Source organism: Poecilia reticulata, linkage group LG16, assembly GCF_000633615.1.
Source record: "Poecilia reticulata strain Guanapo linkage group LG16, Guppy_female_1.0+MT, whole genome shotgun sequence".
NCBI lineage: Eukaryota > Metazoa > Chordata > Actinopteri > Cyprinodontiformes > Poeciliidae > Poecilia > Poecilia reticulata.
Genome location: NC_024346.1, coordinates 11,965,184 through 11,978,017, shown reverse-complemented (window position 1 = coordinate 11,978,017; position 12,834 = coordinate 11,965,184). Strand labels below are relative to the sequence as shown.

Genomic DNA, 12,834 nt, shown 5'->3' with positions numbered 1-12,834 from the left:
TAGGGAAAACGGGCTATAGCTGCCCCAGACTAGCAACCAGATCCAACCAATCAACGCAGAGCAATCCGCCTCCATCTTTCCTTCTATTGGACATCTTTAGGCGTCAAAGAAATATCTCATCTGTGATTGGCTGATTTTATTTTAAGGGGCGGGTACTGACACATTTGTTGTTTATGTTCAGCAGAATAAAGTAGAGCAGTCGACATCTTTGAAGGCAGGTTCTGACTTGTACGCAATGACAGCTTTGAGGCTTTAAGTCATCACAGTGCTTGTTTTGAGGGACTTTACGACCCAGGAGTATACCTGTGTTTGAACTGATTTGAGCGATTCTTGTTTTTTGGTCGTTTCCTAAAGGTATGTAAACAGTAAGGTTCGGGAAATTATTAGCCACGGTTGTTACTAGCTAGCACCTTAAACTTCAAAATTTACCAACTTTAGCAGGAATTTGTCGTAAGATTTAACCTCCAACTGTCTGATATTTGGGGATAGATATTTCTACAGTAGTGTGTTTGCCTGGGGTTTATGCTGTAAGCCAGTTTTATGAAGAAAGCGAGCTATCTGATCTCGTTGTTGTCAAGAGTGACGTGGCGTCACTTCACGATCATGTCAGAAACACAAAAATCTAGTTTCATCTTCCCTACTACAGCTTGGACCCCAATTATAAGAACCCACTTATGAAGTGACTCAGAGCTGGGGACAAATACGCGTTTATACCCCCAATCTGCGTAAATACTGGAAACTGTGCCTTTCTTTAATTTGTTATTCCTCTCTGGGTCACTTCGCCCCTTTTACACCACTCACCACTGTTTCCTGCATATGCATCGGCATTTTGCCCATCCCTCCTGCAAATCTGGATCTTTAAATGTTGATGTATAAATGTAGTGTTGTTCACGTACGTTCGCAGTTTTGCTCTTTTCGTTTTGACCGTGCATCGGTTCGTTTCGTTCCCGTTTCGACAACAAACCATTTAAATTTATATGGCCTTGTTGCAGTCTGATGTAAGGGAATGCTGGGTGATTCCAGTAATATTTACACGCAGTAGGTTGCTTAAAGTTCTTAGTGCACATAATGTGTTTTTATTTTTTTATTTTTTTTATAAGACGCTTGTCGAAATTAGGACAAAAATAAATCGAACTAGTGTCTTATACAAAGTCTTAAATTGTAAGTAAATTCTATATAAAACTGAAGCATTTCCGTGACTCTTTATCTCAACTTCTTTACAACTATATAACAGCGGTCTAAATGGGTACGAAATGGAAATGAGAAGGGACGAAATGACAACATAGAGGTTTAATGGTTGTAATTGACCATAGCATTTCAGTATATTTTTTCGTTGCTTACTTGAATAATGGACGTAAGTTGTCTTAAAAATTCAGATGATTTCACATGCAGCTTAATTTGACTGTTTTATATTATCTGAGAACTTTAACCTTGATTTAAGCAAGAATAAGAGAAACCTGCTTGGAGGTATTATTTGAATTAATGATATATTAGAAAATTGCTTTAGTTGTCAAATAGGTACGGAACGCCCCCTTGTGGGTACGAAGCTTCCCACTGCAGAGGCAACATTTTGAACTGACCCTCTGCTTTAATGCGCGGCTGTGGAGTAAAACCCAGAAGAATGATGGCACTGCTGTTTATTTTGAAAAGGCTTTGAGGCAGCCATTAAAGATATTGTTTGGAATAAACAGATCTCAATATTAGATTTGATTAAATCACAATATTTTTTTATTTTGCAAGTTTATTTATTTTATTTTAAATTTTTTTTCAACCAGCAGTGAAAATATAAGCTACAATCCAACAAATTCTCATTTGAGAATCTGGGAGCACTTTGTGGCCTTTAAAATTTACTGAGCTTCTTGTACGCAAAACAACAAATTTGATCCTGTCTTTGAAAAGTACATTTACGTTATTATTGGTGTTGAGTTAGAAATCTGAATACACCTTTAAAAGTATTAAAATACTTATTTCTTTTATAAACTTAAATATGCCTGTTAATAAGAGCATTAATTGAATAACTAGTTCCATAATAATTTTCACTGTTGTGCTGCAGTTCATTGTAGAGTTACTAAAAAACGTTACTATGACTCGTCAAATAGGACCTAACATCTGATTGGTTAACCTTTATTAACATTAACATTTCTTTCATCTGTGTATTTTCAATTCAGTTTAAAATATCTAAATATTTAATATGGTTCTAATTTTATCATTACATTTCCCTTATGAGAAATATGAGCTATGCTCTTTTACAAAATTTTAAAGCCTGTCATTTCAAAAAAAAAAAAAAGCAGTTTGAATAAAAAGCTTCATACAATGGATGCAACCATGAACTGGACCGAGTGTGTTATGGAAATATGTTTTATAAAAGTGTTATCTTCTTTACTAATACTGCATTAAATATTGCATAGCAGCGATCAAGCCACAGCTTTCCAAAAAAGTTATGAACTTATTTCATGAATGAGTAATTACAGTATATCTATTTACAGTAGTTTGTGTAACGTTGCATCTGCTGAGATCTCTGCAGAAAGCTTGACAGCTTTCATAATGACTTTGCCAGTTTTGCTCACTGAAGTCAGACAGCACAGTTTCTAACTTGTCTGCTCAGTAAATAAAGCCGTTGTTGTGAACTTCATTTGTTCCTGTGCTGTTCTTTTTATTTATTTTTTTTAGATGGGCAGTCAGTATCAGCGCTCCGTACCGCTGGAGGTGAGGAGAGCAGAGGGAGAGCGAGTTCGAGCCAAACATCCTGACAAGATACCGGTGAGTAAAACTGATAATCAATCAATGATGATGCCAGTTGGTGGGAGTATAATGAGGTAAACGCAACGAGTTGCTTTTCTAATTTGCGTCCGTTAATTTTCAGATCATTGTGGAGAGGGCGTCGAGGTCACGCGCTCCTGAGCTCGACAAGAAGAAGTACCTGGTGCCGTCGGATTTAACAGGTGAGAGCAGGAGACAAATCGCAAACTCCACGAATAAAACCACAATGCTGACTTCAACGTTACTGGCAATTGGGGTTTCTTTCACTTCCTCTCACTTTAAACGAAGCAAACGTTTGCGATCCTTGCTGACCGTCTTCTTCGTCTCCTTCCTCTTTTTTTTTTTTTTTTCTTTCTTTTTAGTGGGCCAGTTGTGCTTTCTGATTCGTCAGCGTATGTCTTTGAGACCAGAGGATGCGCTCTTCTTCTTTGTCAACAACTCCCTCCCTCCGTCCAGCTGTCCGCTCTCAACTGTGTATGAGGTAACGCTCAAACTCAAACTAGGTTTCATGTGATCGTTCTCCTTGTGACATGCATCCAGAGCCATTTCTGCATCTGCTTCTTGAGAATCTTAACTGATGCTCGCTGCTTACACAATGCTTCAGTTCAAAACACTAAAAAATATCTGCTCTGGCTTTTCCAGACTTTACTTTCTAAACCAAAACAGATTAGCATAAAATGCTCACTACGTTCATCTTCTACACAACTTTAAGATATCTGCCTACGACCACAAACGGCACTAAAATACAACGATAGAAGGTGAACTAAAGCAGCGTAGAGGAACAGCAGCTATGGGATGTAGTGACTTTGACTCTCATGAATAATATAAGTTTGACATGGATCACTGCCTTTCAGGATCAGACGCTGCAAGTTTTCACTTCACTTGTTTTTTTTATTCAACAGGTCTGCTGGGACTAATAAAACTGAATCCAGCATTTCAAAATAAGTGATTATTCAAAGTTATGAAGTTCATTTTATGCAGTTAATTTATGATTTACCAAGAAAGGTGACTATTTTTCAGGCAGGGGTTTTGATGATGTTTTTTCTTTTCCTTTCTAAATGAAATCATGCTTTCAAAATGAGTTTTGGTGATCCGAAACATTTAAATGTGACAAACAAAGACGACGTCTGGAAGAGCTAAATATGTTTTCTTATTGTGGTTTATCTTTTAATCCAACTAGAAATGGAGTCGGCTTGTTTGACTCCCAGTTTTTCCATTTTCATGCTAATAATGCATCATTCTGTGCTTGTTTTGCAGGAGCACCACGAGGAGGACCTGTTTCTTTACATGACGTACAGCAACGAGAGCGTGTACGGCGCCTGAGGCAAAACAAAAGACTGGGAAAGGACTCAGAGGGACAATGAGAGTAGACAAACTGGGACTGGAGCAAACGTTGACAAATGTTTGCGCTTTGCGCCCCTTCTATATATTCGCTTTGACAAGTAACTGCAATTAAAGGTGGAAGAAGGACTTTAGAAAAGGACAAGAAAGGGTCTCTGGATTTGGTTGTAACTTTTGACAGTATTTCAAGCTGAGCATGATGCATTTAAAAACACTTTTAAAGTTATGTGGATTTATTTCATGGTGGGATGGGAGGGTTTTAGAAGAGAGAAAGCATTATGAAGGGAATGTTATAATGTGTTGAGACAACTCTCATTATCTTTCTCAGTCACCTGTATTTAATGCAAATAGTGTTGTTTGTGTTTTTTTGTAAATTATCAGAATTTCCTTTGCGTAAAATAAAGAAAATTCAAAACTTCATATTGCTTTGTGTCTTTATCGAATCTGGTGCAGCGCCTTGCTGAACCTCTCAGGCAGCCGTCATCTTTCCACATTTTGTCTCATTGCCAGTGTTGGTCATTACTCATAAATTTCAGTGGATATTCTCTGAATTTTATATGATACAGAAACTCAAAATAATGGACAATGAAGTGGAAGGAAGAGACCCTTTATTTAAAGGAGCTCTGTGTTTCAGCTGTTATTCAGTTTTCTGGAAGTTGCTTCTCCATTGTTTGATTGTGGGGATGCAGAGCAGACCAGAACTAGAAGACCTGAGGGATCTCAGTGGTTGCTACAACAACAGCAGGTCTTTAATGTATTTTGGTGCTAAGCTGTTCAGTGATTTATAAACTAGTATAAATATTTGAAAGTCTGCTGTCTGAGTGACACTTGAGATTACATTGGGTTTCAAAGGAACTTAGAGATGAGGCAAGTTCCAACCCCTAAAGCTATTTATCAGGTTTTTTTTATATGGTTTAGGGGAAGAGCGCACAATTAAAAAAAAAAAATCTTTGAAGGGGAAGTGATGAGTCTTCACTCAAATGTTTGACTGGACATAAGGAACTATTTCTTTCTTTCTCTTTAAACTGATTTTGACATCTAGATATTCGCAGCTTGGTGTCAGCTGTTTGTTTCTGCATCCTGAGAAGTTACATAACCTTCATTGTGAACTGACCCATAGACGTTCTGAGTAAATCGAAAGTTAGGGGATCAGACCCGAGGCAGCCATGGAGATGCAGAATATCCCCAAAGAGAACCCAAAAAGCAACGAAGAGGAGGGAGCAGGTGAGCCGATGCTGAAGGTCAGAACTGAAGGTGAGCAATATCTGTAATGAATGAACTCAAAGTAAACTAATTACTTCGAGTGCATTTTGGTGCTCAGGTGTTTACAGTAATTGCATGGCAAGAATGTGCACATGAGCTCCAGATTTCTGTATTTTTGTCTTTAGAAGAAGCAGAACCAGACCATTACGAAGAACTGCAGAGTCCATCGGAGGATGTCTACGTAGAAGCAGAAGCCTTTCATCCGACAGTCAAATCAAGAGCAGGTATGCATTTATATAACAAATGCACAGATAAAACTGACTAACAGGACAAATGAGTTTATCCTTTGAGCTAAATGTCTGCTGAAGCAACAAAACTCCTCATGTTTCAACATGTTACTAAATCTATGTCACCCTTTGTGATGCATTTTCCTCAACACTTTAGTTTTTTGTTATTTAATATATGTATTATTTACATTCTGAGCAGAATGTAGTACTGGCCCCAGGTACTACAGTTTGGTTACATTTGTTCATTTGTGTCTAGCGTGTGGTTTCACACTGCTGCAAAAGAAGCCGTTTCATTTATCCACATGTTGTATTTGTCTAATGAAACTGAACTGTTAGATTTGCATCTTAGCCTTAAATCAATGTTAATGTACTCTATGCACTGCAAAAAATTATCAAAATTATCAAATTTACGTTTTTTTTAGTACTTTTTTAAGAATCCAGATTAATCAGAGATCAGTTTAGTGTATCAAAAATTACTAGGTGGGCAGTCAGGACTTAAGAAGGACGTTTACTTGAAGACTAGGGTGTTGCTTTTTTTTTTTTTTTTTTGCAAAATGCAGCAGTTTTAGTGACAATTCGGATTCCTTACACTTTAAATGTAAAGTATTTAGTTTAGTCTGATGAGCAACACCTTCACATAAAGACTGTCAAAATGAGGAAGAAAGGAAATTCCTCAGACTTCTCATTTTATGACTTCAGGTTTCACTGAAGTCATAAAAGTTGCATAATAGTTATGTTCTTAACACTTACCATTTGCCTTAATATATCAAGTATATGAATAAAAATAAATAAACAGCATAATGCCTTCTGTCATTGTATCTTTGCCGCCTCCTCGGTGCAGTTAGCGATTTTTACCTGCCAGTTTATGTCTGCTTTTGATATGCGCTAAATATAGACACAAAAACAGCACCCGCAATCTGGTTCTGGTTTAATAAATCACATTGAGGCGGTAAGTCAGTACATTTTAATATCCTCCTCTTAATACTTTGCAGTTTCTGATGATCAGCATTTGTTTTGCATATTCATGAAGACAAACTCGTTAATTTATTGTCCACATTTTGCTGATGTAATCCTTTATGCGTATTGTTTCTGGATCAGATTTGCACATTTTTTCAAGTTTGCACCTGATTTTGTGCACAAAGCTTTAGAAGATCAGAGCCAATATAACTCTGAACCTGAGGAAATTTCAGGACTGGACTTGTTCCACAAGTGGCATCGTATCGTGGCACCACATTGGACTGAGCCCCAGAGAGCGACCCATTCTGTCACAACTCTTTGTAGAAGCAATCTGCACACCCATGTGCTGCATGTTATACACCAGTGGCTTTGGAAGTGATTGAAACTCCTGCAGTGAGGGATTTGGATGGGTGACTCAATGCCTTTGGCTGCAAAGTGGTATAATAAGCAATGCAGAACTAAAACAAAAGCATCCTGAGCTGTTCTCCAATTTCTGCATACAAAACTTTGAACACAAACTTGTTCTTATCACTTTTCCTTCACAGAAGTCATTGGGAAAAACTCGTTATGATAAGTGTGACCCAAACACAGATCTAATAATGAAATCCTGTCTCTTGATTTGGAGAAGTAAGTCTTTGTTGTGACATGTTTGGGTTTTGTACTTGCTCACTGTCTGTCTCTCTCTCTCACACACACACAAACACATTGTCATTCTTAAAGAGGAAGACACATAAAGATTAAAGCTTGGGGGCGTTCAAGGACAAGCTCTGTGCAATGTGAATAATTAAGGAATTACTGGGAGTTGCCGTGGTGCTGCGGTGGGAGAGGGGTCTCTTTAAACTCCCAGCAGAGGCACGCTTGCGTCAGCAGAGCAGGAAACCAGAGCAGAAAACAATAAACAAGGTGCCTGATATATAGTAGAAGGACAGTTTTCTCCATGTACATCAAATTTTTTCGCAGCTATGTTGAGGATAAAAAAGAGAAACCAGATGAGGCAGAATTGTCCGTGGAGCTGGAGGGAGAGGAAGGTAATGGGTGAAGGGTTTTTTCCACTGTGACGGTGGTCTTTGTAAGTGCTCACTGACATTTGGTTTTCCTCTTCAGGCAAACAGGATGAAGGAAAACCAGGACTGTACCGGGTGCTGTGTTTAATCCTCACAATAATTTGCTTCCTCCTTCTCATTGTGGTTTTTGTCCTCGGTGTGAAACGTGAGTACGCGCCGCCATGCATTACTGCAACTAAAACACACACCTCAGGATGACTTAGATGTAAAGTAGGGCATTATATTTATGCAGACAGTGATATCGTAATGCACTTTAGGATGATCCAGTTTTTTGTAGCAACAGATTGTAGCAGACCGCTGTTAGCTGCAGAGCTGCAGCCTGAGGGTGCTGTTCTTATCCTCATATCTCCTCCCATTCTGCTCTGTTTTGTAGTCCGAACTGGATCCACTGTCTGCCCAGGAAACAGCAGATCCGGAAACCAACAAGATCCAACATGCAGCTTGGAGAACTGTCAGAGCTACTATCCAAAGAGTCATTTCAACAGTAAGTGTAAAGGTGCTAAATAAAACCTTCTATAAGCAAAGAAACACATCTGACACTTTGTTAGTTATTTTATTTTATTTTATTTTTGCCTTGCATTTATCTAAAGTTGTCTTGTTCAAAAGTTCAAATTGTGAGCATGTGCTTGACAAATAAGAAAAGGGGACAAGTGTGACAAAGTTTCAAACCTTTAACATTATCAATAGCAGATGAACAATATTTTGAAGTCATTTAAAGTTATTTTTATTCAACTGGTAATTTGGGAACAAAGTTTTTGAAGATCTTTTTTGTTTCACCATGTTTTGTTGTTTGCAGTTTTGGGGAGCCGTCTGTCATGTGACATTTTGTAGCTGTGGGTCATTTCAAACCTTTTTTGACAATCTGACTTAAAGTAATTTTCTATCATTTTCATACAGTCTCTTGTTATGTGTCTCCAATTCATCCTGTCTACTAAGAGTATGCTCAGAGTTATTTTGTCTGGATCAAAGATTATAATCTGTCACATTTCAATAGAGTGAACTGACCCAAACTAAGATCAGAACCTTAAAAGCTTAAGAAATGTCAAACAACTCTAATATTTTGGACAACACCACAAGTTAAACGCACATTAATAACATCAATAAATATGCTCAATCACATCATGTAAGCACAAAGACATTTTCAAACCTGTCTAGTAGACAGGTTTCTCTTTCATGTTTTTCTTTAACTCATCTGTCTCATTTTTTTAGAGCTTCCCTGCCGGCAGTGCGCCAGCGGCTGGCTCACCTTTGGCACATCCTGTTTCTTCCTGTCCACCACCAGACTGACCTGGTCCGAGAGTCAGAAGAACTGCAGCTCCAGTGGAGGATCTCTGGCTATTGTTTCCAGCCAGAATGTCCAGGTTTGCATTGTGACCATGGTCACTGTTACTGCTAGCAGTTTGTTACGTTATAATTATTTTTACACTGTGCATTGTGTGCAAATCTGAGTCCTTGTTTCTCCTTTTGCTCTAGAACTTCCTGACAAGGAAAGGAGATCTAAAATATTGGATTGGACTGAGACATGAAGACTCCACATGGAACTGGGTCAACAGCAGCAGGCTGCAGCAGAGGTGAATCATGAGAAATAGATTATTTATTTAACAACCGATTGCTAAATATTGTTTTAATTTTATTATGTTATTTCTGCTCACTTCCTGTTGATTTCTGTTTTTACTATGGCTGATATTAGGAGTCAGATACTGATCAATGTAGCTCATAATTATTTGGCCAGGTAGGGGCACTCATACACTGTTTAGAGAGAAATTAATTTTCAACATCAACTGATCAGTTAATTATTGAGTTTGAAAAATAAAAATCAAACAAGACCATGATATCACAGCAAAAGTAATAATCTCCACCCTGACAAAGTATCTCAACGTAATTTTTGCGCCATTCATCCCATCACACACACTGTCTGCTAATAGAGGGCAGGGCTCGATTTTTTCTTTTTGTTCACAAAAAGCTGTAAATTTCTCTATTTTTATAAAATTTTATGAAAATTGCAACATAAATAAACAGTAAACATAAGCTTTAACACCATAGGAAAAAACTCAACGTTAGCTGTTTTTTTTTTTTTATCTTCTCTGTAAAAAAAAAAAGCCACAAAAGAGATTACTTCACTTTTCTAAAAATAATCTTTGTATTTTTTACCTTTTCTTGAATCGTTAACATTAATTGTTGTTACGTTTGCAGCTACTGGACTGAAGCTGTACACGGTGGAGACTGTGCCTATCTGAACAGTGACGGCCCGGTTGAGAAGAACTGGGACAGAGCTTCCTGTCAGTCCACCACCTACTTCATCTGTCAGCTGCAGTTCTGATGGAAACCGTCTCATCAGCAATCGTCTCCATAGCAACACAATCAACAGCTTGTTCTCACGCCACACTCCAATCATATCCAAGCTTCTTAGATAAAAAAATATATTCAATTTGTGGACTAAATTAAATGTACACCATCAAGTTCTATTTACTGCTGCATCGTGTAAATCAGTGGTTTAGCTTTTAAAAATCGTATTTGCTGGGTTTACGTCTAACAAAAAAAAAAACAATTACAGACTGCTGTGAAGCCTTCATAGAATCGTTAATCTTGAACATATCACACTGAGATTGAATAAAGCTTGATCTGCTCAGGAAAGCCCAGGAAAACTTCTTTTCCAACAAAATGTCAGATTCCGTTTTATTTGCACTTTTTGCTTCTGTTATTTTCCTGCACTGATTTCTTATTTCCCTTCATTCATATTTGTTTCTTCTGTTAGTGCAGTTATTTTCATCTGATCAGTTTTGCCATGTTTTACTCTTAGTTTGCTCTTAGTTTTATTCTTTGTGACATTTGGTTAGACTCATTTCCTGGTCTTTCCAGTCTCATATCAACCCGTTAGCTAATCACAATTTTCACATTTTTTTCATTAAAACATTTTTCATCTACAAGCTGCCTCTGCCTCTCTGCATTTGCATCCTTCATCAACCAACCTACAACAAGACACAAAGTTCACTGGATGACATGGTAGCTAAACGTGGCTCTGTATGTTCATGTGCTATAAGTTGGAAGAAGTGAAGTGTAGAACAAGGGGCTGGTTTTTAACAGATTAGTGGTTCCCCAGCTATGTAAGTTTATTCTAAATGACTATGTTATAATTTCCTTACTCGTTATTATTCAGAGGCAAACCTGACCGATTATTGCACAACAAGATGCATGCAGACCCTGGATTGCAGAAATTGGACCTGGTCATGTAGCCGGTCCAAAGGGCTAAGAGGAAATCAATAAGTGAAAAGAAGACAGTCTTTTAATAACCTGTCAAGATGCAAAGAACAAATACTTACAGGTGGAAAAAACCAATGAGAACATTGAAACTCAGCCAGATAAACTTTGTCGGGTTTCCAAATATAATCGAGGAGGAAATGAAAGAAAAAAGTCAAAACAACACTTGTGAGTAGATCACATTACCAGACTGTATATAACTGGACACGCCTTGATTCAAACCACTCCATTAGAGCTCTGCGTGTTTTTCAAATGATTTTCTCTAGTATTTTCCTCTGTTTGGCTCAATCCACCTTCAATTTCAATACATCTCTACCATGTTCCTGAAGAATAGCACACACCCACAGAATGATGCTGCCACTACCATGTTTGCAGGCACGTGCAGGCGGGGGGGATGAGGGGGGATAGGGGGGCTTGAGCTACTAACATTTTTTGGTTGTTTTGTTGGGGTTTCTTAATAATAAAATTTTTAAATAATAATAAGCCCTCCAGTCACCTTGTTACCTTTGATCTTTTGCCCGTGACACATGACGCAATTGTCTCTCGCGCATTGAGATAAGGCGGCTAACTGCAGAGCTCAACTTAGCGAACGTTCGAGATTACAGAACAGTTTTTGGTGAATTAAAAATATAAAAGCTTTTGGTGAATAAAGTGGGGAAGACTTGCTACTTGTCAGATGACGGAAAACGTTGAACGTATCGTTTCTGCTTCATCACGGAGTCGCGGTTTAAGCAGAGAGGTAATGAAATACAACAGACACTGACAGGCCTCTGAGTCTCCACTGGAGCAGACAGGCAGCTCTTTTTTATAGATTACTGTACACTAAAAGGTTGCATTGTGCCCTTGTTTATATTTTTAATAATGTAATTCTGTAAAGACAAAATGTGTCTGGTGGTTTATAGCTCTGATTTACATTTCTTGCTAAATTGCAGGTTTGAATATTGCAAAACTTTCCTATAACAAAATAGACCTGCAGAAAGAAATTACTAATAAAATATCTTACCTATGCATAGTTGTACGCTCTATATAGAGATTTATCTCACAATTTTGCAATTTATCATGGTTTATTAAGCTCTGAAAGCTGAGAGGCTTTGTTAATATTCTGTCCTACAATGCGGTAAGATGTGCCCTTTTTTTTTAGCACCTGCCCCTTCAGTGGTCTCTGCACGGCCCTGCATGTTTCAGTCTTGGGATGCTGTTTTTCTGCCACATGTAGGGTTTCTCATCAAGACCCCACTCTTAAACTTGACTTCTTATACATTTCTTTGTCAGTTAGTTTGACACCACAAACAGCTGAGGGTTTTGGTTTCTACAAGCGAAGAACGCGACGTTGCAGCAACCAAAAGCCAGACAGAGCGCCATCAACTCGGCTTCCTTCTAGCATCTCGCAAGTTCTGAACACACACAGTAGCAGCACCAAGGACCCATTGTTTATTCTGGGAAAAACATTACAAACAACAGCAGAAAATTTTTTTTTTATTTTAAATACAGTGAGCATCAGTGCTCAGTTTGTTTACATGTAAGTAGCGGAAAACTTGATAGACAGTGAATAATTTCAAAATAAGCAAGTGAAAAAAAGGGTCTCATTAAATGATGGCTTCATATCACTTCATCAACATATTCTGAGTCCGCTTCATTAGGAATTATCTTGTCTATAAATGTTTAGAGCAAAACCAATACATGTGCATCACAATAAATTCATTGAACGATTAAGTAATACCAATAGATACAATTTTAATTTAAAATGTATCCGTCAGTTCATTACATGGACTGATGAATTTAATGGGTTTATTTCTGTTAATCTGAATGATTATGGCTAATGAGAAACAAGAATTCAACGTTGAGAATATTAGACCAGATCAATGTAAAAAGTAATGCTTCCTTACATTTATTAATAAATGTTTGAGGGGTACCACTAATTGTGGCAGGATTTATACTTTATTAAACAAAACTAATTATTCATA

General features: G+C 37.7%; 2 protein-coding genes across 3 annotated transcripts; both read left to right on the top strand.

Moving 5' to 3' along the window:
• Positions 1–174: 174 nt before the first annotated feature.
• On the top strand, positions 175–4,521 carry LOC103478027 (gamma-aminobutyric acid receptor-associated protein-like 1). The gene is made up of 5 exons (XM_008431483.2): positions 175–354; positions 2,671–2,760; positions 2,864–2,942; positions 3,123–3,241; positions 4,018–4,521. Exons 2-5 carry the CDS (start codon positions 2,671–2,673, stop codon positions 4,081–4,083), a joined length of 354 nt encoding a protein of 117 aa, XP_008429705.1. The 5' UTR covers positions 175–354; the 3' UTR covers positions 4,084–4,521.
• A 607-nt stretch (positions 4,522–5,128) lies between these two features.
• On the top strand, positions 5,129–10,539 carry LOC103478030 (early activation antigen CD69-like). 2 transcript variants are annotated; one of them, XM_017309703.1, is made up of 7 exons: positions 5,129–5,355; positions 5,490–5,588; positions 7,653–7,757; positions 7,986–8,096; positions 8,822–8,973; positions 9,086–9,183; positions 9,806–10,539. In XM_017309703.1, exons 1-7 carry the CDS (start codon positions 5,268–5,270, stop codon positions 9,930–9,932), a joined length of 780 nt encoding a protein of 259 aa, XP_017165192.1. In that variant the 5' UTR covers positions 5,129–5,267; the 3' UTR covers positions 9,933–10,539. The 2 variants fall into 2 exon arrangements, with proteins under 2 accessions (XP_017165192.1, XP_008429708.1); XM_008431486.2 differs by lacking the exons at positions 5,129–5,355; positions 5,490–5,588 and adding an exon at positions 7,355–7,576.
• Positions 10,540–12,834: the final 2,295 nt, after the last annotated feature.